The sequence below is a fragment of the Marmota marmota genome, unplaced genomic scaffold (genome assembly GCF_001458135.2).
Source record: "Marmota marmota marmota unplaced genomic scaffold, marMar, whole genome shotgun sequence".
NCBI classification, from domain to species: domain Eukaryota; kingdom Metazoa; phylum Chordata; class Mammalia; order Rodentia; family Sciuridae; genus Marmota; species Marmota marmota.
The window spans coordinates 11761134-11787377 of NW_025999932.1; the positions used below are offsets into that span (position 1 = coordinate 11761134).

The 26244-nt window shown below is 39.0% G+C and overlaps 1 protein-coding gene across 27 annotated transcripts in view; it reads left to right on the forward strand.

Annotated features, from left to right (window-relative positions):
- Dock9 (dedicator of cytokinesis 9) overlaps positions 1-26244 on the forward strand; it is a 281271-nt gene that overhangs the window by 189501 nt on the left and 65526 nt on the right. For all 27 annotated transcript variants that reach the window (XM_048800695.1, XM_048800716.1, XM_048800702.1 and 24 more), the window contains exons 23-34: positions 168-257; positions 1701-1816; positions 2088-2157; positions 3028-3153; positions 4117-4188; positions 13885-14031; positions 14290-14373; positions 15045-15156; positions 18280-18458; positions 18694-18807; positions 20911-21028; positions 25653-25786. In XM_048800695.1, coding sequence (XP_048656652.1) covers positions 168-257; positions 1701-1816; positions 2088-2157; positions 3028-3153; positions 4117-4188; positions 13885-14031; positions 14290-14373; positions 15045-15156; positions 18280-18458; positions 18694-18807; positions 20911-21028; positions 25653-25786 — 1362 coding nt within the window. The remainder of the gene's footprint in view (positions 1-167; positions 258-1700; positions 1817-2087; positions 2158-3027; positions 3154-4116; positions 4189-13884; positions 14032-14289; positions 14374-15044; positions 15157-18279; positions 18459-18693; positions 18808-20910; positions 21029-25652; positions 25787-26244) is intronic.

Below are 26244 nucleotides of genomic sequence, written 5' to 3' on the forward strand. Positions count from 1 at the left end.
TTCAACAATTTTCCTCTTATGCTGGAGGATCTTTTTGACGTTCTCATTTTTATGTGGTCAGTTTCATAATCGTAAACACCATGCATGCTTGCTTGTAAGAAGCAAATATTCCTATTTATATAGTATATATATTAATAGACTTTCCTTTTCTTTTCCCCTCACCCTAGGATCAACATTTGCATAATTTTTTCCAGTACTGTCAGAAAACTGAATCTGGAGCCCAAGCCTTAGGGAATGAACTTGTAAAATACCTTAAGGTATCAGATGACTTTCTGAGTAGCCCCTTGTAATGAGTCTGAAGTAAGTAGGGTCTTCTTTCTGGTGGTGACTGTTGTTCTTGTCCTTACACTTCTGTAAGGATGCTGTTACCTGGATGCTATCACCTCAGTGGTCTCCATGAGGTTTTTAATAGTGGTGAGAAGTGGACTTGGAAATAGCACCACTCTTGCCTTTGTGCCAGTCCCATGTTTTCTCAAAACTGGACCTTAAAGCGTATTATTCTCATATATGTAAAACCACCCACTTGACCAGGCCTCTGTGAGTGCTCACTGGATACTGAGCACAGTGGTGGGCACAGAAGAAGCAGTCCTTGTCTTAGTCCATACTGTGCTGCTTTAACAGAATACCTGAGCCTAGGTAATTTATAAAGAACAAACTTATTTCCCACAGAACTGGAGATTGGGAATTCTAAGGCCAAGGTGCCAACATCTGGTGAGGCCTTCTTGCTGTGCCATTTTGTAGCAAAAGCAAGAGTGGGCAATAGAGAGGGGAGAGAGAGCACAAAAGCTCATTCTTTTGTAAGGGACCCAGTCCCACCATAATGAATCCACTCCATAAATAAGAACACTAATCCACTCATAAAGGCAGAGCCCTTGTGGCCTGATCACCTCTTCTTGGACCCCACCTCCCAACACTGTTGCCTTGGTGATTAAGTTTCCAATGCATGCTTTTCAGGGAATGCTCAAACCAAGCAGTCCTTACCTTTAAGCAATTTCTGTTCCATTGCAGGAGGTAATGCAAACTTGGTGACAGTGTGCTAGGAAGATAAATTAAACAAGGAAATAACACATATAACTAGTCCTAGCTTTGTGCAGGAGTTAGGGAGGTTTCTAGTGTGGCTGGGCAGCAAGAGCACTAGGGGACTGTCATCTAGAATGTGATTGGGGCAAAGCAGTTTGATGAGAGAGAGTAGCTAAAACATTGCAGGCAGGGGACAAAATAAGAAATGTGAGTAATAGGATAGAGATTTCTTTGGTTTAAGCAAGGAGGGGATATATAAATATATGTCACTAAAGTTTTTTTTTTTTTTATATGTGATGATTCACGGCCACTCGTCCACCCCAAAGGCAACAGTGCAGCATCTCTGACATTCTTCCTTGGTCACAGTTCTCCTCCTACCCACTGCCCCATTTCTCTCCTGCCTCCCTCTTCCAGTTTCAAGGATCTTTTTACCTTATAAGGCCCACCTAAATAATCCTCAGCTTAGAGCCAACTGATTGGCAACCTTAATTCCCCTTTGCCATGTGACATATTCATAGGTTCTGAGAATTGGGACGTGGACATGTTTGAGGGGCCATTCTGTGCCTCCCACTTGGCTTTCCAAAAGGAATTCTTCTAATTTAATTGAAGCTAAGTGGAAATTACCTGGGGTCGATTTACATTGAAAAACTAACATAAACTCTGCCATTTCCTGTGTGTAGAGTCTGCATGCCATGGAAGGCCACGTGATGATCGCCTTCCTGCCCACTATCCTGAACCAGCTATTTCGAGTCCTCACCAGAGCCACCCAGGAGGAAGTGGCAGTTAATGTGACTCGGTAAGGGAGATGGATGGACGGATATGCTTCTTTCCTTCTAGTCTGTCCACATCTGGAGCATAGTCATGCATATCTGGGATGCTAGTATGTGCTGAACATTATTGAAGAAATGTCTTTTGATCCTTATGTAGGGACCCCATCTAAATCCTCATCTTCTTGTTTCTTAAGTGCCAGTGGCATCATCATTGTTCTACTACTGCTGTGATAATAATGAAATGTTTCCATTTTTCGCATTACTGTTCATTGCTTTATTCATTCCTGTGATGTGTAGGGTCATTATTCATGTGGTTGCCCAGTGCCATGAGGAAGGATTGGAGAGCCACTTGAGGTCATATGTTAAGGTATGTAAAACAAACTGTTCCAATTGTTTACATCTGTGGCTCTCCAATTTTCCTTCTAAGGACTTACTTTTTACAAGCCTGGTTACTTACAGATGTACTTGAAATTTATGCCTATGCTTTTCTCCTGTCTCTATCCTCAATACTTAGACCCAAGCAAGGGGAGGTATGAGGAGAGGCACCACTCCTTTAACTTCATCCTTTGAACTACGTATGTAACTCAAATGGTGTAGAAGTTTGAAGAATTTTAAGTTGCTCTTGGCTAGGCCTCTGGTAGAGTTAGTCACCTTCATTTTATCTTTTTCCATGTAAAATTTTCATCTAAAAGGGCTTCTCCCAAGGTAGGAAGGATAGTTCTGGCCACAATCAAATGAGATGACTATGTGGGACAACAAAAGATATCATTAGGACAAACATCAACAGATGCTTTATGTAAATACAACATTAAATAAATATGGTGGCAGTTACTGTTATAAAAAATTACATATGTTCTATTTAGTTTAAGATCCCTTTTGTAAATTAATTAGAGCTATGTGATAGTTTAAAAAATAACATTGGATTCTTTAGGATATTAGTTATCAGTGTCATGTTGTACATTCCTTGCAGTCCCTGTTATTCATGGAGTAATGGGATAGATGGTCACTGGTCTGACTGAGTCAGATGATTTGTGTATTTGATGGGTTCCCCGAAGACATCTTGGGCTCCCTCTTTCTGTCACATAACAATCACCCTTCCCACCTTCTTTTTCATTCCTTCCTCTTCTTCCCATGAAATTGTACCTCAGTCCCTAATATCCATTCTATGGAGCCTCCCAAACCTTCAAACCAACTTGGAAAACCAATGCATTAATGTCTCTTTCCCATTTCTTCAAAGTATGCTTATAAGGCTGAGCCGTACATTGCTTCTGAATATAAGACAGTGCATGAAGAACTGACCAAATCCATGACCACCATTCTCAAGCCTTCTGCTGATTTCCTCACCAGCAACAAACTACTTAAGGTATGTCAGGATCACCAGTATAGCTCTCTTCAGTAACGAGGGCAGGGAATAGGGAAAGATTGATTGGTGGGTGCTTAAGAGCAAGAAGTTCTGGTGTGCTGTTGCACAGTAAGGTGGCAGAAAACAACTGTACATTTCAAAAAACTAGAAGAAAAGGTTTAAAGGTATTCCAAAGAGATTAAAAGTGAAGAGACATATATTAACATTTTTAAAATATTATACAATATGTGCCTTTATTGAAACATTACATGGTGTACCCTATTCGTATGTACAATTCATCAGTTAAAAAATAAGTTAAGAGCCAGGATTTTGTTACTTCTTAGGAGGCTGAGGGAGGAGGACCGCTTGAGCTTACAAGTTTGAGACTAGCCTGGGCAACACAGCAAGACCCTCATCTCAAAAAAATACATAAAAATTAATTAGTTAATTTTTAAAAACTAATGAACAAAAATTCAGAATCCACAGCCTGATCAGTTTACCCTTTTTGTATGATTTTAGATATAATCACCACCCCTTAAAAAAGAGAACAGAATTAGTTCTCCATTCCAGCTTTGCTAATTGTGTCTTGAGATCAGAGCTGCAAAGAATTACCACATTCAAAATCTCATTGGCTCTTGAGTATAAGTCATTAAGCTCAAATCAGTGGAGGGATGCTGATTTACCTACTGAATAGGCAGTTGTCACCAGTTAGGAGACCAGTAAAGAGGAATGACTCCACAAATAATCCAGCAGTATCCCTTATTGGGTAGGTATCCAACTTCCTGGTGGAATAGAGTTACTTATTGTGGGCTTGGAGGCAGAGGACATCTCTGCTCACCTCTTGGGTCTCATGATAACTTGTTAACTGTGTTTTAGGGTGACACCTGCTTCTGGTTAATAACACTGTCAGCCTAAGAGCGCTCACCTCCTATCTGCTAATTTGTTGTTTTTCTTACTCGGGTGCTATTTTTTTTTTTCTTTTAGTATTCTTGGTTTTTCTTTGACGTGCTGATAAAATCCATGGCTCAGCATTTGATAGAAAACTCCAAAGTGAAGGTATGTTATTCCATGTGCAAGTTTGTATTCTTAGGGAAAAGTCCCTAAGGATATGTTTGTGGCTGACAATGATTAATGCTTTCTATGTGCCAGTTATGGGACTGTTTTTAAGTATCTTATAAGAAACTATTTTAGCTTCATAAACAGCCCTGTGAGAGAAATACTGTTCTTACCCATTTTATAGATGACAAAACTGATGCTGGAACATTTGAGTTATAGGCCCAAGGTCATGCTGCTAGTGAGTGGAGGAATCTAGGTTTTGAAAATAGTCCAGCTCCACAGCCTTCATTTCTGACCACTGTGTGGTTAAATCCAGAGAAAAATATGTCTTTCCTTTGACAAGCATAGAAGGCTTCAGGTTTATTGAAATGAGAATAGTAGTTAAAGTGTTAATTTTAATTTAATTATGTAGTTGTATTAAGTGTCTTGTCCTTTGTAGACATTTCTGTAGGGCTTAGATGGGAGTATCTAATGGATCTTATGTCCTCTAGAACCAATTAATGAACTTTTTGAGAGAATCCATCTCTGCACAAATGTACAATCTCAAATTTGCTTTGTCCCTTAATACCTTTGATTGGTGGTGCCTGAATGTGTGTGCCTGTGACACTGTCCCCTGATTCCCACCATCTCATGCTGCCCCTTTGACCTATAGGGTTCATCCCTGAATGATGGACCTGGTCTCTAGGCCGGTGCCTCTTGATATGTGATTGGCCCACTGGCTATCTAAGGCTTAAGGGAGTTAAATCTGTATAAAGTTACAATGCATAAATACAGCTGGCAATGTCACTTTCTCAGTTTTAGAAGAATTCCTTATGAGACAGGACAGTGAACTATGCCATAGGATAGCTGGATGTGGGGTCTGGTTAGGAGTAGGAGGAATAGTGTGGAGAGTGGAGTTGAGGGTGTAGTGCCCCACACACTTTCTCACAGTGAATTCCTGGGCTGTGATTCTCACAGGCAGGAGAGGGAACTCACAGGGAGGGACATTCAGAAAGTCCAGATTGAGGCCTTCTGCCCAAGAGGTCTGGACTCAAAGGAAGCCTTTGGAAAGGCTGCTATATTGTTGTATTGGACAGAAGGTTAGTGGTTCAGAACCCAAAGCCGTACTTTGTTCCAGTAGAACAGGCACTGGTGTCTGACCAGGTGGCTCTCCGTTGTGGGGTTGTTGTTGTTGTTGTTGTTATTATTATTATTTTGTGGGAGGAAGATGTTTCTTTTAAATCCAATTTAAAGATTCTGATTTTTAATGCACAGGGAGATGCCAGATGGAAGTGGGCCCTGCTTCCACAGAGAAGTGCACCATCTAAATCATGCCAGAACATCCTGCCAAGGAAAAAATCTAGCAGATTGTCTCCTTGGCAGTATACATGCCTGTGTGTGTGTGTGTGTGTGTGTGTGTGCATGCATGCGCGCAGATATTTGAATATATGACTTTTCTGTTAAAAATGTTGTCATGTACGGAATGAGATTATAACCTGCATTAGTTTTCTAGGATTGCTATAATAGAGAACCAAGGAATAGGTGACTTAGACAATAGAAATTTATTTTCTTGCAATCGAGATGCTGAGGAGTCCTAGGTCAAGATGTCTGCATGCGTGGGTTCTTCGGAGGCCTCTCTGTTTTTGGATGGCTGCCTTCTCCTGTGCAGGTCTATGTCATATTCTCTCCTCTTGAAGATAAGAGTCCTTCTGGATTGAGGCCACCCTAATGGTCTTGCTTTACCTTAATCACTCCTTTAAGGATCCTATCTCCAAATACAGTCACCTACTGAGATATTTCAGGATTTAGAACTTCAGCATATGAATTTGAGGGTGGGGGGACAATTCAGCCTGTATCAAGGCCCCAGGAGATTTTTTGTTATTTTTGTTTCTAAATTAATGTGATCAGAGCAAGTGGTGACTTGACTGTATTTAAAAATATAACTGATTCATTCAGCAAACATTCATTTGTGCGAGGCTCAAGTGTTAAAAAATTAAATGTGGCATGGTTTGTGCCATTGAGGAAGTTAGTGGGAAAGCATATATAAATACCTCAGTGGTCTCATGGTGAAACTATGAGAGATGGACATGGAGTGCAAATGCAAGGAAGCTGCCTGGGATCGTGAAACTAGAGAGTTCTGACCAATAGGTAGGAGTTGGCTAGGTCTGAAAAAGGAGAATGAATACTGGGCTGAGAAAAAGAACTGTGGTGGTAAAGAGCTGGGAACCAAGTCCATCAGAGCACTACAGCTGCCTGCTCCCTTCTTATGATGGCAATGATGGTCCAGGAGGGAATGGACACTTCCCGGAATTCTTAGCCGCAGTGGCACATGCCTATAATCTCAGTGGCTTGGGAGGCTGAGGCAGGAGGATCATCATTCAAAGCCAGCCTCAGCAAAAGCGAGGCACTAAGCAACTCAGTGAGAGTCTGTCTCTAAATAAAATACAAAATAGGGCTGGGGATGTGCCTCAGTGGTCAAGTGCCCCTGCATTTAATCCCTGGTGCCTCCCCCCCAAAAAATAACCCAAGCCTCAGTGCTATTTTTCCTAGAACTATGTTAAGAGATTAGTAAAGGGATTTAGTTGCATGTTTTTATTGTCAAGATGCCAAATTAAACCACAGTCCTCTAGGAGTGGTGGGACCTGAAGGTTATCTTCTGATCCAACCCCCACTCCTGTCTCAGAGGAGGAAGTGCAGACCTACAAAGTGACTTGCCCAGGATCACCTGACTGGTCGTGGTCAGCCCCTCCCACATGTCCTGCCATTTCCAGCCTTATGACTGATTCCCTAGCACCTCTGCTCTTGGAAGTGGCTTATTTTTCTTTGGAACTTTAGCCAAACCACTCAAATGCTACCATGAACAGCCTTTTCCATAACTTAATTATATTTTGGTCCTAAAATAATATTCAGAGTGTTTTTAGAAGTTACTGTTTTTTAAAAAAAAAAAATATATTATCCAGTTGTATCTGAAAGAGAGCACTGGCATCCAAAAGGAGAAAGCTTTAACCACAACATAACTTACTCTGAAAAGAAATTTTAAAACACCTCCTTTCCCCTTGGGAGTACTTCATGTTTTCACTTTAGGCCACTTCTTTGGCTTCTGCCTCTGTCACTGAAGATGCCAGCTGCTCTTCCCACACATGATTGATACAGGGACTCCTCTAATATTTTTAAAGCCTTCATGCAGTTTGCCTCATATCTTAGGAGAGATGAGCTTTATATGTTCAAGTTACTTGTTTATATGTTTGTCTTGTAGTTATTGAGAATTTACACATGGAAGTTAGGATTGTATGTCCTTGTCCTCTACTCCATTAAGAATTGTGTGTCCTTGTCCCATACTCCGTTGTTCTGAATTTAGAGAATAATTTTGTAAATCATTTATGATTTCCAAAACTTAGATCATATCCCCTCAAAGCCTGTCTATTTTTAGACTGAAGATGATTATTTTATTCTGATTTGTAACACAGATCTGGTCTTATTTTTCTTCTTATCAGTGAGTCTTTCTCAAAGTGCCATGACCAAGTATAAACCTATACCCTGGATTGGTGTAGGAGCCAGATAAAGCTTTCATTGTTACTTCAAGTACCCTACCCAGGGATACTTTAACATTGATTGGCATTTGGGGACGTTGTGTATATTGAGCTGATGGCTTCAGTGTACATTCATGTACCTTCACAGTGGTAGTGGGGTAACTCCATCCATTGCAGACTTATATGGAAGAATAAATGTGCACACTGTTATGCTTGCTTCTAATGCTGCATTGTGGCAAAAGGTGGAGGTGACTACCTGTGTCCAACTTTTCATCCCCAATCAGTCAAACCACACTTGGTTATATTCACTGAAAAAAGATATGAAATCAGAGCCTCTCTTTGAACCAATATCTGATATAAGCAATTTCCTTACTATAACAATAGACCTGCAAGGTTTGGTTATGTATGACTGAGCCAGTCTAGAGCTTTATAGTTGACAGGTACTTGGAACTTACAGTTCTTGAAGAAAATATAAAACAGATGTCATCAAGGCTGCTGAGAAATTCTCCCCCAACTCTCTGCTACTAAGGTCAACATTTTTTAGGTGTTTCTTTACACCATTTATATTTAGTAGCTATATTTTAATTAGACTTGATGTCCTTTCCTCCCACACTGAATCCAGCTAAGTACTAGCATTCCACAAGTGTCCTTCAGGAAAGGAGGCTGAGAAACTGGTATAGGAAAGGGTGCATATATACCCCTAAGTTAGTTACTTGTTTAGCCTGCAACTAATTTCTAGCTTAATTGCACAAGAAAAGAACTTTTATTTGTAAAGTGCAAGAAGGATGATATGTTTCTTCTCCTAAATGGATTGTTTTGACTTTCCTTAAACCAACATTTATGCACACCTGTACCTGTGTGACAGAGTGTTAATATGCACACTTCCATCTATGAGTATTTTGAACAGTTGGTAGGCACAGAGCACAGAGGAGAAATGCAAATGGAATAGAGGACACAGCCTCAACCTTGAAGCTGACATGATCACTGGAAAAAGAAGACATTCAGCTTTAGACAAACAGCATAATTCAGGAAGGTGTGTGTATGTGTGGGTTCCAGGAGTGATGAGAAACCTGGGCCTTGAAGGATGCCACAACTCAGGGAAAGAAGAATGAGTCTTAGACAGCTATAAGCCTCTGGAGCAGAGCTCAGGGTGGCTAGATTGAGATTAGAGGGAGGAGAGTGAAAAACAGGATTAACTCAAAAATAAGGATTAGATTATCTGGAGCTTTGAAACCAAGCAGCTGACAGTTTGGTATAGAGATCAGAGAGAGGTAGAGTAGGTTCTTCAATAGGAATAATGAAGTTTAAAAAGATATAAATGTTAACAAAGTAACTTAGACTCACTGATATATAAGTTTCTATCTAGAGTTGTGTCCTATGTGGGACACACATATGTACATATTCATATATATATCCATATATATCATATATATATATTTTTCTCTCTCTTTTCTTTAATTAACTGCAATAACATGAAATGACATTTTATGATGATGCTGATGAAAATCTAGCATTAGGAAAGATGAGGTGGGATTCCGTTTGAGAATGAATAGCATCATGAGTGAACAAGAGACAGTATTAAGACAGAATTATGAATTCAATCCAGAAGTTCCCTGCTGGGTATATATTAATGAGAAATGAAAGAATGTATCCACACAAAGGCTCATATGCAAATTTCATAGAAGTTTTATTCATAGTAGTCAAAAACCAGAAACAACCCAAATGCCCATCAGCTGGATTTATAAGCAAATGTGGCAATCCTGTATAATGGAATACCCTTAGAAATAAAAAGGAGCAGAATACTCATTCTTGCAACAAAATGAATGAATCTCAGAAGTGCAATGTTAAGTGAGAAAAGTCAGACACAAATGACTACACACTGAGTAAGTTCATTGATGTGACATTCTAGGAAAGGAAGATCTATGGGGATAGAAAACAGCATGGTGAGTGGACGTGGGAGCTGGGCATGGAGAGTGGAAGTGACAGAAGTGGACTGTCTTCTTGTCTGTGGTGGTTACACACTGTATTCACTTGTCAAGACTTGCCCAGCTTCACACTTTAAAAGTCTGGATTTTATTGTATATAAATTATACATCATTACCCTAACCTAAAACACACAGAACATAGTAAAGTCAAAGTTGAGTGGAGCAGGGGATATGACTTACTGGGGAGATGGGCAGTGATGAGTTCTGCTTAGAATAACTTAAACCTTAGGGCTGTAGGTTCAGGTGCTGTGATAAAGACATAACAGTAACTTAAACAAGGAACAAGAGTGTTCAAGTGTAAACTTATAGCTTGCACTTATAGGAGGAGCTTATAGCTCCTTCCCTCTCATTGTTTTGCCCCGCTGGAGTGCTGATTTAATATTGTTGCCACCACATCCACATTGCAGCCAGTAGGAAGGGAAAGACACACCTTTTCCTTTTAGGATATGATTAAACTTGAAAACATTGCTGCCACTGCTACCCTATTGTCCAGACTTAGTCACATGGCCACACCTAGCTGCAAGGGATGGAAGTCTTTAGTCTGGATATCCATGTGTCCAGTTTTGTTGAGCTGGATTTGGTTTCTAACACTGCTTTTTTAGAGAGAGGGAGGGAGGGAGGGAGGAACAATATTGGGTGACAGCCAGCAGCTGTCAAAAGGGGTAATGGCACAGAGAACCAATTTCCAGTTCACAGGTGGAGACTCAGGCTTAGAACTAGGGAAGTAGATTTGTGAGTGCTAGTCTGCTTGAAATCATAAGCCTAAGTTTTTCTCTGAGAAAAATGGATTGTGTTAGTCTCAGTTGACAGATCAGTTTAGCCATGAAGGAGATTTATTAAGGCAATGACTGTGAGGAAGTAGCCCAAGAGATGGTGGGAGAGCCATCAAAGGAGGGTTCAGTCTGTTCCAGGTTAAGGAGAGCGAAAGGGAAGGGAACTTCTGAAAGCACAGTGTGATCTTAAGAGAGAGTCCTGGAACCAAAGCCAGTTGCCAGAGTCCACATCCCCCAGTAACAAGCCTGCCTTTGCATCTCTGCCCCCTCAGTTATTGGCTGGGAGCAGACAGTACAAGGTATGGATGGCACAGACACTGCAGTAGCTTTCAGAGCACAGTAGAGGGGTCTATCAGGCACCTCTGTTCACTGCAATTGGAGATCTGAGGCATAGTTCTCATGGCACCATCTGGGTAGAGAGGGACATGAACATGGAGAATCTACAGAGAATGATTATTGTGGCAGAAAATTATAAGGAGATAAGTGGAAGAAAATAAGTTGTAGAAAAATTGGGAAGGAGAGGTAGTTAGGTAGGGACTGTGATAAGGAGAGGTTAACTCAGATTGCTGACAAAAGTCATTGACGAAGTTCTTAGCCCTGTTACTTTTGTTGTTGTTTACAAAGCCTAAACAAAATGTTTACTTATTAAGTCTTATTTATTGTGTCTCACAGAGTAGTAAAACAATTCATAGAAAAGAAGTCTCTAAACCCCACTAGAGAGTGGAAGGACTCAGTAAGGAACACAGAAGTGAACATTTGATGACTGTTCCCAAGTGCTCACCAGCACAGCAGTGATTGGAGGAGCAGAGGCCTGTAGGATGCAGGGGAGCCCATTGCTGAGTCTCTGCAAACCCCTGGCTTTAACAGCAGTGCTCACAGGGGCCTCAGCAGCCAGGTTGGATGTGGGTCTTCAGGGAGATCCCATGTAGTGGAGTCACAGCCAGCAGGATAGACATAGTGACTCCACAGCAGGTAGGCTGGAGGGGGCTGGTCCTGTGAGAATAGGCTGGGCTGCAGACCCCACACTGGCAGTTTCCATTGGAGGAGCAGATGGTGGTGCTGGCTCAATGGGGACACTGCAGTGGCACTGACAAGAGACCCTCCAGCAACCACGGCCAGAAGTTGGGTCCTCTCCTTTGATTGCTCTTATATATTTACCACCCTGGGCACTAGCCCATTGTCCCAGAGGTTTTCTTTCCATTTCAGCTTATAGTAATCTTAGTAATCTTTATAAAAAAGTATTTAATTACCTAAGTCTTTATTATCTTTGGATGTGTATGTCTTGCCTTGTAAAAAGACTTTAATTTGTTTTATTGCTAAATTAGGATTTGTGTGTGTGTGTGTGTGTGTGTAGATCAAACCCAGGGCTTTAAGCATAGTAGGCAAGAGCTCTACCACTACCATAGCTGTTTTTCACTGCTGGGAAACTTCTTTTCAGCCTTTACAGCCCTAAGTTATCATTTTCTAATCACTGAGCAGCATTAATTATGGGCTATTATGTAAATTATCCATCATTCTTCACATCTTTTAAAATAAAAACTAACAGTGGAGATTTAAGTCTAGAAGTTTAGGGAGTAGTGTAATGATTCTCACGTGATCCAGTAGTTCAGCTTCAGCAGTTAGCAACATTCTGCCATTCTTGCTTTACATAGCTACACTTTTTTTGCCTACAGCATTTTAAAAGCAGCTTACCAGCATCTTATCTCTGAAATGCTTAGTGTGTCATTTCTAACAGATTTTGAAAAAGATATAACTCTTATAGCATTACATTTTAAAACTAGCAATTTTTCTTTATCATCGTCTCACACCCAGTCTGTATTCGGTTCTCCCCAGGTGTCCCCAAAATGTCATGTTACAGTTGGTTTGGCTGAATCAGGATCTAAATAAAGTCCACATATTGCATATTATTGATGTGAATCTGAGATTTTTTTGATTCTCAAATTGTTCCCTCTTCACTTTTTGATTGAACATATTTGTTAAAGAAAGTGGGTCATTGGTCCATCAGAATTTCTCACATTTTAGATTTCGCTGATTAGAATCTCATAGTGTTACATGACATGGTTCTCTAATCCCTGAATTTCCTATAAATTAGTGGTTATGTCTGGAGCCTGATTTGATTTAGGTTTTATTTTCTTTCTGGTAAAGATACTTCATAGCTGGTATTACCGCATGGTCTCAGGAGGCCTCTATGTCTGGTTGTCCTACCTTCAGTGATAGTAACAACATTAGCTAATAGGTTGGCCTGCTGTTCACTTAATGTATACATGATAGAGTTCTTCATCCATTTTTCATGGCCTTAGCAGTCATTGACTCAGCCCCCTCCCAAAGTCCATCGGGAGTGGCCAGCTTGGGTGACTAGCAGTCATGCCTTGTGGTTAGTTGTCCTTTCCAGAGTCCTGGAAGTCACTCATATATTAATGCTAACACCTCAGGATATAGAATTATTGGTTACACATTGGAACACAGTCCCTTTGAAATTTCAAAACTAGAGGTTAGTACTGTTTACTGAACTCTAACCCTCAGTTTTCTCATCTGTAAAATGAGGATGATGAGACTCCCCTCACATGGCAGTTAGAATTCTTTGAACGCATCAATGGATAGATATAGTGGAGCATTTAAGTAATTTCGTATCACCCCACCACCCTGTTTCAGATTCTCAGCTGATGGTTCTATTTATGTGTCCAGGAGAGGAGTCAGTGTGGTCTCCCTTAGCAGGAGCACAGGCTTTAAACTCATGGTAGAGCTGGGTCTGAAGCATTTTAGTTGTGTGACTGAGGACACATTTCCTTAACCTCTCTGTTCCTCTGTAAAATGAGGACTAAATTCATGGGGATTTCATAAGATTCGATTGAAAAAGTGCATAAAAACATACCTAATGTAAAAGATACTCAATGACAAATGGTAGCTAATTGCTAAGTAGTCAATATAATTTTTTAGGTAAATATTAATGATAAAGATTATTATGTAAATTTAACTAGAAGCAGACTGCTGCTTCTTAAGCAGTTTAAACTGGTCATGTACAGTCATCAATCTTTGTATTTTTATTTTGAGTACTTGGAGCATAAGCCTAGACCAGTGTTTTCTAAAAGAGGTGCAGACACCAGAATCCCCAAAGATGTTAACTAAAAATGCAGGTTCCTATACCTTCTCCCTGCCAAGCTTTTAGGTCAGAATCTCTGGGAATAGAAACTGTAGCTCCACTTTTATAGATAGTCTTTATCATGCTGAAGTGTATCCATGGCACTTATTTGAAATATTTGAACACTTGTATAGTACTTTGAGAGAAAGAAGAGTAATTCATTTTATCTAATTTCAGACAAATAAGATTAGAACTCTGGGTTTTAAAAAATGGACTCCAAGTTAAGATATTTTCCCCTAAAGGATTGCAACTAAAAAAAATAGTAAATGTTTGCTTTGAATTCCTTTTAGTTATTACGAAACCAGAGATTTCCTGCATCTTACCATCATGCAGTGGAAACTGTTGTGAATATGCTGATGCCACACATCACACAGAAGTTTCGAGATAACCCAGAGGCATCCAAGAACGCAAATCATAGCCTAGCGGTCTTCATCAAGGTGGGAACCTCCAGGGGAGAGGGCGTCAGCTGCAACTAAGATGTGCTTTTTACGTTTTTCCTAAGCAGAGTGCATAGAGCAGGTGCTCTGACAATGTCAGTGATGTGTTTTTATGCTGAAAAAATAAACTTACTAAACAAGTTTATAACTTATTAAACAAGCGCTGATTTTTATCCTTAACAAGTGTTGATTTTAGCCTAAGTTTCCAAAAAGTATAGGCCTGAAATACTGACCTTTGTGGGTTGTTTTTCTCCACAGAGATGTTTCACCTTCATGGACAGGGGCTTTGTCTTTAAACAGATCAACAACTATATCAGCTGCTTTGCTCCTGGAGACCCAAAGGTAGTGTGACTATTGCATGAGGTTCCTTGTGTCTCTCTGATGCACATCTGAAAATCCACCTGTCCTCTCAGTTCTCATATGAATCTTTCAGTCCCAGAGGGACAGCTCACTTCCCTCTTGAAAATATTGTCACTTGCTTATACTAATATGAGATATTAGGGACATAGTAATTCAGAATGAGAGATAAACATACCCATAGATTTTGCTCTTATAATACCGCAATGACATTTCAACCACAAAATGAAAAGTATAAATGTTATGAGTCACAGTTTACTTAAGGAAAAGAAAAAAAGTAACCATGTAACCTTTATCTGCTGGAATTATGACTGTTCTCATTCTTTTTTTTTTAAAGCTCTGGCATACTAGTCTTTTTTATTGTATTGAATCTGTGTCTATAATTGTAAGGTAGGTGAAATCCTTTATGGAAGTAGGAACATAAATAATAAATGCTCTAAACATCACCTGAGGACATTGTTTAATGAAATGTGTTTTCAGTTGTCAAAGAAGTCCCTGCAGCCATTTTAAAATCTGTAAACTGGATTGGAACGTGCATTTCCCACAGGTCCCTGTTGCTGATGCCTGGGTGTGTTGTTTCTGATAAGCTTTTTTAGTGTCCCATGTAAAATATCTAGTGAAACATTTAATTTATGATAAAACATTTTTTCCTGCAGACCCTCTTTGAATACAAGTTTGAATTTCTCCGTGTGGTGTGCAATCATGAACATTATATTCCCTTGAACTTACCGATGCCATTTGGAAAAGGCAGGATTCAAAGATACCAAGGTAACCTATCTTTACATGCATTAATTTTTTCAGAGATAGCCATTCATTTTCTAATAAGAAAAGAGAGTTGATTCAAATATGATATTAGTATTTTCTGATTTTCATTGAAGAATTAACTTTTTTCTTGTTAAATTTGCATTTCAAATGTATTGATAAGTGTAACATGGAAATTTACTTTTTGATAAAACTTATTAGCTTGCAGATCATGCCAATGTGACTCATTTTCATTGAAAAATTCCTTTGCTTAAAAAAGTAGAAATCCATTTTATTTACTGTAGTTTGTTTTTGTTTCACTTTTCTTTTTTTTCTCATGAATTAGCTTTTCTTTCACCAACTGTGGAGTCAAATGACACTCCTGTAGGTAGGTGTGGGATGTGATGCCTGCTTTCTTGCATTTTCCTCCTTTAAAAGAAAAAGAATGCAAGTGACTATTCAAATGTTTACCTATACTATTTGTTTAGGCATTCAATCATTTTTAAACTCACGATGAAGTGGTGAATTTGTTTTCACTGTAGCTAAGACATTGCAGTAACATCCCAGGGAGGCATCTTGCTCCTAAGGTTACTAGATTTTCTAGGATGTTTCTTCAAGTAGAACAAACAAACAAAAAAGTCCTACTTCACCCCAAAATTGCATTCCACCACTTCCATAGCCTTCATCCACAGTGGTGGCAGTAGCTTGAATCACAAGCAACATGGCTTTTTCACATGCTTTTTATGTTTGCATGTTGAGTTTTTATTAACTGTTCTGTATCGTCTTTAAGTTTGAAGGGAATGAGGTCAAAATGTTTCTTATCTTCATCAAGTAAATCAACTTGATTAAAGTAGAATGACAGGTCTATCAAGCAATATTCATTGAGTTAGTGCCTTATAATGTGCTTAGGTTTGTTTGTGCTAAAGCAGAAAAAGTGGGAAGAAGCCAGCAAACTATTAATGACACATTGAAATTTGGAGAAACATGCAGAGATATTCTTTCAGAGACAAATATTTTCCCCCCACCCCAAACAGATTTGTAACACTTTATAAAGAACAAGAAGGGAAATTGTGGCCCTGGAGTTGGCAATCATTTGTTCAACAAATGGTTGAGCCAACTATGTTGCACCAACTAGTCTAGTTTCGGGATACAGTTGTGGACAACCTGAATAAAAATCCTTGGCTGTTTTATATATGTGAAATACACAGAATGTTGGAGACTGATAAATGCTAAGGGGGAATAATAAAGCTTGGAAAGGAGGATATGAAAAGTGGTGACAGTGGAGATAGGGTGAGTAGATAAGAGTTTTGGGAGAAAGTGAGAGGTTGAGCCCAGCACCCGCAGGTCTGAGAGGGAGCTTCCTGGCCAAGGAGCAGCAGGAATTCAGCTATGCAGTCTATCCCGGGCTGGCTAACCTCTGTTTCACACCCCGCTGTCCCCTGCATTCCATGTACCCCTGCTGACTCCCAGCTTTCCAGCCATGGCATGCCTACCCCAGCACCTCTTAAATAGTCCCTCCCACAAAATACCACAGGTCCCGGTGGGGCCTTGCAGGGTCCTCACTCTCTCCCAGCTCCTTGTGGAGTTAGTTCCTCTCCCTACCCTCATCCATGCCCTCCCTCACCTCACAGTCACCTGTTCTTGGGCACTGGCCTCTTTTCTTCGTTTCCCCTATCAGAGTGCTAAGGGTAGCTATTTATGTCTGGTGGTGGGGCAGGGAATGTATTACTGCCCATATTGCCCTTTAAGCCTGCAGGACTCTGTTGTTTGTCCTGTAGAATTGAGCCAATGGAAATCTGTCAGGTGTCTGGCGGACTCACACCTTCAGAGTGTTTCTAGGGTATTTGGTGCAAGAGGGGCTACCCTAGGCAAGTGGGCATCTTTAAGATATGGATCCTTTGCCTTGTCTCATTGTTAGGAATTAATCTCTTTTAGCATTCTTCTTCTCTACCTTCTTCTCACTTGCCCCACCTCACCTTCTCTCCCATGTACACCTACCCATATGAACTCATAGCTGCGCGTGTATGAACATGCATATGCCACAAGCACAGGTATGTAAGAGCACACACAGTTAAGCCATAATCATTTTCTTTTCACATAAAGAGATTTATGTGAATTCAAACTGTGAACTACAGTTTGGGTAGACTGGGTTTAGTAATCATAAACAGTGAACAGATTATTCTGGGAAAATGAATATTCTTCCTCTTTTACTAAAGGGTTTTACTGGACCTAGGTCAAAATTTGGGCAAATTTAAATATAAATAACAGATATGGATTGAAGTCAAAGGAGGGATCTGTATCTGTAGATCATCCTTTAATAATGGAGTCAGTGTAAGAAATCAAGTGCTGTCTTAAGCTTCCCGAGAGGGAATGTTGCAGCTTTGGAGTGATGTTCAGCTGCTTTTACCTCCCTCAGGAAGGTCCATGTTTACTTCTAGATCTTTTCCAGAAGAGCTCTCAACTTTTTCATTTAGCTTGCTGGTGAGTTACTAGTTTGCTTTGGTGCTTGTCCCTTCCAATTTTAGTTTATATTTATTTGCTTTTAGAGGTGTGGAAGTATTAAACAGATATTTTAGAAAATACTATAATAAATAAGTTCTTCTTTTAGTGATAGCAGAATAAATAGGTTATGTGCAAATTTATTCATTTTGAACACATTGGGTTTTATTCGGACTCTGCAGGCATTGATGATCAGGAAATAAATATTGAACTAAGGAAGTAAATCATTTTAATAAGGCATGTGTATTTATTTATTCTATAATTACATAATTTTATGCACAAATTACTCCCATGCTTATATTAGTTAATACAATAGCTTATTTTTAACTTTTTCAGTAACAAAATTATAATGTAACATGCTGTTCTATATTCTAAAAATTGGTATTAAAACTTATATTCAATCATGAAGGATGCTATGTGTTCCAAAATCCAGGGCACTTATTTGTATTTAAATTTGGTTTTCACATAGGAGTTTGATGTGTAAAGGAGTATAGCAGCATTTTAGATTCAGCCCTTTCCTATTTGAAGACAGGTCTGATCATGCATTGGCAGATGCAGGGCAGGCTGAAAGCAGAGGATGGATTCAGTTTTTATTTTATTCAGAGAGCATTGGACCCTCCCTGACTAAAGTAGTCTCTCTCCTCCTTTCAGATCTCCAGCTTGACTACTCATTAACAGATGAATTCTGCAGAAACCACTTCTTGGTAGGACTATTACTAAGAGAAGTGGGCACTGCCCTCCAGGAATTTCGGGAGGTCCGTGTGATCGCCATCAGTGTGCTCAAGAACCTGCTGATAAAGCACTCTTTTGATGACAGATATGCTTCAAGGGTGAGTGGCCCTCAAAGGAAGCAAATACGCAGTGATAAATGTCCTTTAAGTGATATGAAGAGAGTACTAATTAGAAAATTCGTGATACTAGTACAAGACTTTCCTCTGTTTTCGGAATAAAATCTAATATTTGTCCTTATAGAGTGGATCTAAATAAAGAAGATAGTCTGTGTCAAATTACTCTGTCATTTGTTCTCAGAGCTATGGAATAAACTTACTTGTGTCTTTGTTTCAGAGTCATCAGGCAAGAATAGCCACACTCTACCTGCCTCTGTTTGGTTTGCTCATTGAAAATGTCCAGCGGATCAATGTGAGGGATGTGTCACCTTTCCCTGTGAACCCAGGCACTGTACGTAAGCATAGTTACTGGACATAGCCCATATTGTCTTAAGGCTGCTGTAACAATGCCACAAGTGGGGTGTAGAACAGCAGAAATTTGAGAGGCCAGAAGTCCAAAATCAAGGTGCATCAAGGCATCAGGGGAAGAGGCTGTTCTGTGCTTCTCTCTGAGCTTCTGGTGGTTGCTGGCAGTCCTTGGAGTTTTTCTTTGGCTATGGTGGCATCACTGCCATCTCTGCCTTTGTCTTCACATGGTATTTTTCCCTGATGTGTGTCTGAGTCTTTGTGTGTCCTCTCCTTTCTTATAAGAACACCATTGGTGGGATTTATTCTTAACTTATGTTTTAATTACATCTGGAAAAATTATATGTCTAAATAATATTACATCCTGAGGTTCTAGGCGAGTTTTGAGGGATACAGTTCAAACCTGTACACACCCTCTCCTCTGTTTTGGCAATAACACCACAATTGGCAGTTACTTTGTAATAACTCTTGGTAAATTACATTTCTGGCTAAGATGGGGTCAATCAGTAAACCTTCAATTCTTGCTCTCCTAATGGCCTAATATCTTGTAAGCCTTTGGGATTTTCATTTGTATATTCAACACAAATTTCTGGTGGGAGGAGGAGCAAAATTAAAGGGCATGATTTTAACCCGTGTTCCTTAGAGCCCAGACCTGCTCCAGTTCTGATAGTAATATGCTGTAGTCTTGGAAAAGCCATCTCTCTAGGCTATAGTTTCTCTTCTTTAGACTGAATGTCAGGGATGCCAAGATGAGGGACCAGAATCCCCTGCCTTCAAGAAGTCACACACGCACACACACACACACACACACACACTCTCTCTCTCTCTCTCTGTGTATGTGTGTGTGTGTGTGTGTGTGTGTGTATATATATATAATAAAGAGATATTATATATATAATAAAGAGATATTATATATATAATATCTCTTTATTTTGTTTATTTATGTTTATGTGGTGCTGGGCATCAAACCCAGTGCCTCACACATGCAAGGCAAGTGCTCTACCATTGAGCTACAACCCCAGCCCCTTCCATCTTAATTTATATTGTATTTGTGTTTGTATTTGTAACTAATTAGAGAGGCATGGGAAATTAAGTAGACTGAAGAATGATCCCAGAAATTATTTTAAAACTTTTTGACTAGAGATTGGTTTGTTTATATACTCTGTCTTTGATACATGGTAATTTGTCTTTTTATTTAAAAAAAAGATTCTTGGTAGCATCTTACAATTCAGCATTAACACAATCAAATTCCTTATCACATTTCAGTTGCAAAAGGCTTTTAAATTATTCACCCATAATGATTTTTAATTATTAAAGTTTATAAAAATTCTACAAACTAAAACTTGTATTTGTTGTCTTCCTAAAGTTCTTTTCTTGGCCTCAGGGCTTATCTGCTAATAATATGAACAGATATTACCAGTTCCCTTTCCCTTTTATTCATACCATGAACTGATGAAGAATTAATCTTGCCATTTCATCATTGTAACACATACTTGGGAAATTTCCATGCATGTTTCTTTCCCTTTTTCCCAAGAGCAATGCATGGTCCCATTTATTACACTACCTCTTTACCCCTCCACATATATTTTCTAAATACTGTTACACTGAAGTGATCCATGTTTATAGATTTTTTTTCTTATAAACTTTCTTTCCTAAATGCCCCTTGCTGATCTCACCTCTACAACTTTGCCTTCCATATGTGTATTCTCTAACTGCTTTTCTAAGCAGAATAGGTAATGCAGATCAGAATGTGACACTCTGTCCTGTTTCAACCCTGAAAAACACAAATTCGAGGTCTTTCTTTGAATTTCACTGAAGTAAAATCCCCTTAAAAAGAGATTTAACTTTAAATATGATGTCATTTCTCCTCTGATAAGTTCACATGGAGCTCCAACCATCCAGAGTCTGTTGTCATTACTGCTAAAACTCCAGCTCACTTGGGAAGAACAGCCCCTGTGGTTGCTTCTCCCCCTTAGGCCCTTGACCGTGTCAGGCTGCTCTGCTTATTCCTACATGTGCCTTCACATGTTGAGAACAGTTGGTAACTCACTCTATTATCTGTTTACTTCTTCTCTTCCCTCTTTGACAGACTGTGAAGGAGGAACCCCTTGCTTTGCCAGCTGGGAACCCGCTGGTGACACCACAGAAGGGAAACACACTGGACCACAGCCTGCACAAAGACCTCTTAGGCGCCATCTCTGGCATTGGTAATGCTCTATGCACTTGTCAGTCTCTCTCCAATGTCACTTGGGTGTCATTGATTTAGCAGTTTCTTAACATATTACACCACGAATTAGGACTGGGTTTCTGCCTTGAGTATTCTTTCATAGTGTGATACTTCACAACTGAAATTCTTCAGCCATACACTGTAATAAAGATTTCAGAATTCTTGTGAATTCCGAACATAATATATTTAATCACTTGCTTGTGCTGTTTGCTTTTTGTAAAATTCTTGTGAAGTATTTTAAATCTTAGATTGTTCATGCTTTTAGAAAAGGAATATCTTTGCAGGTGTTGGCAGGAGATAAAAGTTGTAGTATTGGCAATTTAGAGGAAATGTGAGAGTGATTCCTGAAGGGATTATTCTGTCACATTTTGTGGCTGGGATTCAATCCTAAAATCAGCTTTCAAAAATCTTCTGTCCTACAATATTTTTCTATATGAAACAATGAAAAGGAGTATCCCCCATGGGGAGGGAAACAGATGGTATAAATCAAGATTCATTTAGTTTTTTCATAAGAAAGTGCCGGAGAAAATGTACCTATTTATATTCTGATGACTGAGTCATAGCTTCATGAAGATAATGGATATCAATATATGTATCTACATTATATATATATATAAAAAATCTGTCTTCAAGGGATTGTCATAGATGCTTAGTCTTTTTTCTGTCTTTATTTCTTCCTCTCTTTACCACATTTTAAATAAATAAAATGTCCTACTATGGCTAGTGGTTAGACTATCTATTAATGGTATAAATTCATGGCAGAAAAAAGTGTATTCCATTTGTTCAGCTAACTTACAGACTGTTGTCGCTTTGAATATATGTTCTTACCTTTTGTATTGTTAATGACATTTTTCGTGGTAGATGATGAAACAGGGTAGAATATAAGATTAGAAAACTCATTTGAATGCCTCAATTTTTCCTACATTACCAATACCAATCCTTAATTTCCTTATAGTCATGTATGGTTTTCATAGTTAGAATTCCCTTGTAACAAGAGTTAATTTATGAAAAATGTTTGGAGCAGAGTCTAGTGCACAGTAAATGCTCAGCAAATGTTGGCTGCTCTTGTTGAGTTTCCATTTACCTTTCTTCTGAGGCCTTCATTCTGTCCTGCTCTACCCACATGTCAAGCTGCCACTCTGGAGTGAGGAGGTGATCTTTTTTAGAGGGTTTCATGTGCAGTAGTTAATAGCACTAGCTTATGTCAGACACATATGGCTTTGGATCTGGACTGCTGACTAGTGTCATGGGCAGGGTGTCCACCCTCTGCACCCTCCATATCCATACTTCCACACAAAATCATTGTCAGTGTGCACAGTGCTTGGCATGGTAAACACTCAGTACTCTTCTTTGTCAGTATAACAAGCACAATTATATTATGTTACTCATATTTTTTGATACACGCTTAGTAGCCAACTAGATGAGTCCACAAGCTCAGAAATGTGTTGAAAATCTTAATGCTGTGTTCTCTGTGACCAGTACTCTGTAATACCATAAGAGAAGCATTCCAAACTTTGTGGAAATGATCAGACCACAGTAAGGGAATGTTCTAACTCAGTGAACTCTGTCCAGTGCAGAATTCACCTTATTAGGACTTGAGATTCCTTGAGCACATGGAGATGAGTCATCAGACATCCTCAGCGTGGCCTGAACAGTGGTAATGGCCTTTGGTTGCTCTGCACTCACGGTGTAGTTATGAAAAGAGCTTGAGACTGATGCACTCCCTCTTCACACTTCATGGAATTTCAAGACCCAAATCTACTTTTTATAGGAATTTGCCACACAACAATCTTATTTATCATCAGACTTTGTCTGTGTTTCCTTTCATCTTGAAGATTAAATTCTTATTCTCTTTTAGGAGTTCCTTCTAGAAAATCCCCACCTTGACCTGGGTTTGCTAGTTTTTTCCTCATAGCTGTAGCAATTCCTTTTTTGTTTGTCAGCTTCCAGTTGACTTTAGTCCTGGTGCTTATCTTTTAGAGCAGACTTTTATCCTGCATCTCTGTCTAAAAGAAATTCCGTTTCCACACATATTAAGAATGTTCACTCACCTTTTTTTTTTTAAGTTGTAGATGAACACAGTATCTTTCTTTCTTTCTTTCTTTCTTTCTTTCTTTCTTTCTTTCTTTCTTTCTTTATTTATTTATTTATTTTTATGTAGTGCTGAGGATCAAATCCAGGGCCTCATGTGTATGAGGCAAGTGCTCTACCACTGAGCTACAATCCCAGCCCATTCACCAATTTTTTAAATGTTTCTGGAATGTGGTGCATGATAATTTTTAAAATAGATTTATTGCCTGGGTAAAAAATACTCCGAGATTCATTCATTTTAGAAAGCAAGACTTCTGGGGCTGGGGTTGTAGTTCGGTGGTAGAGCACTTGCCTAGCATGTGTGAGGCACTGGGTTCAATTCTTAGCACCACATAAATAAAATAAAGGTATTGTGTCCATCTACAACAACAAATATTTTTTAAAAAAGCAAAGCTTCTTGGGTTGAGGGTCCCATTTTCCACACACAGTACATTGGGCTGTTGGTACAAAGCAGAGAAGGATGAACAAAATGTTTTATTTGCTCACATGTTTAAGGTCATTTCCTGGGACAGGATACTAAACAAACACACACACACACACACACACACACGACAAACTAAGCATGATGATTTTTATTTATTGCACTTGCATCTGTTTGTCTTAAATTAGAACTCTAGTTTTGGAATCAAGCCTAAAAATCCGAGAATTTAAGGCCTAATTTTACTTTATTGAGTGCCTTTATCCTGAGTTATATATTCTACCTTAATCATGAAGTACAGTTATATTTGGAAAATTTTAATTGGTCATTGTATATGTTTCTTTTTTCTTATAGAAAAAATGGTTTTTGTGTTTTCGTAGGGTTTTTTCTGTTCCTGTGACAGTTGATCACACAGTTCTCTGCTAGAGAAATGCAGCCTGTGGGCTTACAATAAGGCCCCTGTTTCAGCCTTCATTTTTCCAAATTCCCCTGGATTTTCTTTTCTTGACCTTAATACATTGGATCATTTTCAGGGATAGTAGTGGGTAAATCTGAGTGTTTTGGAAAGGACTTACAACCTCTGTGTCATGGGTCTTCCTTCTAACATTAAAGACTATTTTGGGGGCTGGGAGGTAGCTCATAGGTAGGGTGCTTGTCTAGCATTTGTGAGGCCCTGGGTTCCATCTACAGCACTTGGGCAGGGGCGCATCATGACATTACCTAAGACATAAATTTATGCCATTAGCTACCAAATTTAAAAGTGAAAAAATATTTTTGGTGCAACTCAAGCTGGCTATTATTTAATTTTTATTTTTTAACTTAGAAGCATCTCACTCCGTGCCAGTGAATTTGCCTGCTGAATCTGAAAAAATAACTTGCCTTTGTGAGGTGCCAATAATGGCATCTTTGGCTTGGGTCTGTGAGGCCTGCTTACAGCTGCTGAGCACAGTGCCAGAACTCCCCTCGTGCCATCTGCAAAACCAGCCAGGCCTTTCTACTGGTGGCATGCTTTTGGTTCAGCACAGAATGTACAAGTCCAAAGAGTCTTTTTAAAATTACATAATTCATTTAAAGCTTATCTAAGCAGGAAGTCAATGTATTTTTAAGGGCCATCACAGATTTTATTTCAAAGTTGAGCTTTCTTTCTACCCGTAAATGTTTATAATAGAGATTCCCAAATATTCTCAGTTCACAGAGAATAAGGGTGGATCTTATTGTCAGTAATTTTTTTGTGATATCCCTAGGCCAAAACTAATAGTTCTGTTTATTAGAACTTATCTGTTAGCAGTTCTGTTTATTAATAACTAGCAATTCTGTTTATTGGTACTTAGGACCAAATAAACTAATAAATACTTATGATCTAACAACTTAATAGGCATTTGTAAAAATAACAATACACCTAAAATTTTAAAGAAAATAATGCTTCTATTTCATTTTTAATAACCATAATGTTACTAGTGAGTTTTGTTTGCCTAATAGATGCTCATAGCTTCTCATACTTCAGACTCAGATTTTCTACCACCATTCTCACTTCCTGTTTTGATTGATTTTTTTTTCTAGTACTTGCTTTTTGTCATAGCAACCACCAAATACTCAGCTTCAGCTTCAACAAGATTCAACATAGCATGATCCAGTATTGAAACCACAGTTTCCAGCCAGTATCAAGTATCATTGTGTTTTCCTGAAAATTTAAAATATACCACGAAACCATGCAGAGTAGGGTCCCTTAGTACAAAGCTTACATATTATAGGCTTATTGTGAGGCTTAATTGGATGGTTGTAGATGGATTTATTTTCTAATATTTGTTCTATTCCATTCTGAATAATGTATGCCCCTGTAGTCTGAGCAATCAAATAACTAGCAGTTCTGTTTATTTGGTACTTAGAACCAAATAAATGAGTTGACAATAAGTGAGGTGACATTTATTCTGATTAAAAGTTTATTTTTTATCTCATTTTATATGACCTGGCTCTTTAAAAGTGAGCCAACCTCCAGATGGAGGGGAAAATGCCAAAAAAGCAGTTTCTTTTAAAGTGTAATACTTTATTTTGTTCTCTTTTACCAAAACTTTGGTCTTCGTCAATTTCTGTATAGCTTCTCCATATACAGCATCAACTCCAAACATCAACAGTGTGAGAAATGCTGACTCAAGAGGATCTCTCATAAGCACAGATTCGGGCAACAGCCTTCCAGAAAGAAACAGTGAGAAGAGTAATTCCCTGGATAAGGTGATTTCTTTTCCTATAGTAAACATGCTTCATATTCTACTGTCTGTTAGATGTGACCTTTTGTTTTTTCAAACAGTTCATTAAACCTGAAGCAGATGATGCTTTTGTCTAAAGTTGGGATTCATTCCCCCTTTTTTTTTTTTTTTTTTTTTTTTTTTTTTTTTTTTTTTTTTTTTTTTTTTTGTGGTGCTGGGGATCTAGGACCTTAAGCAAGTACTCTACCACTGAGCTACATCCTTAGCCTCCTGAAACTCTGATTTCTGTTTCAGGATCTCAGGTCAGGACAATGCTTTCAATAGAGCGCCTTGGGTTATTCTGGCAGGTGGTTCAGGTAGAAAATTAAATTAAATGCCCTCTTTAGCTGGGCATGGTGGCACATGTCTGTAATTGCAGCAACTCAGAAGGCCGAGGCAGGGGGATCACAAATTCGAGGCAAGTCTCAGCAACTTAGTGAGGTC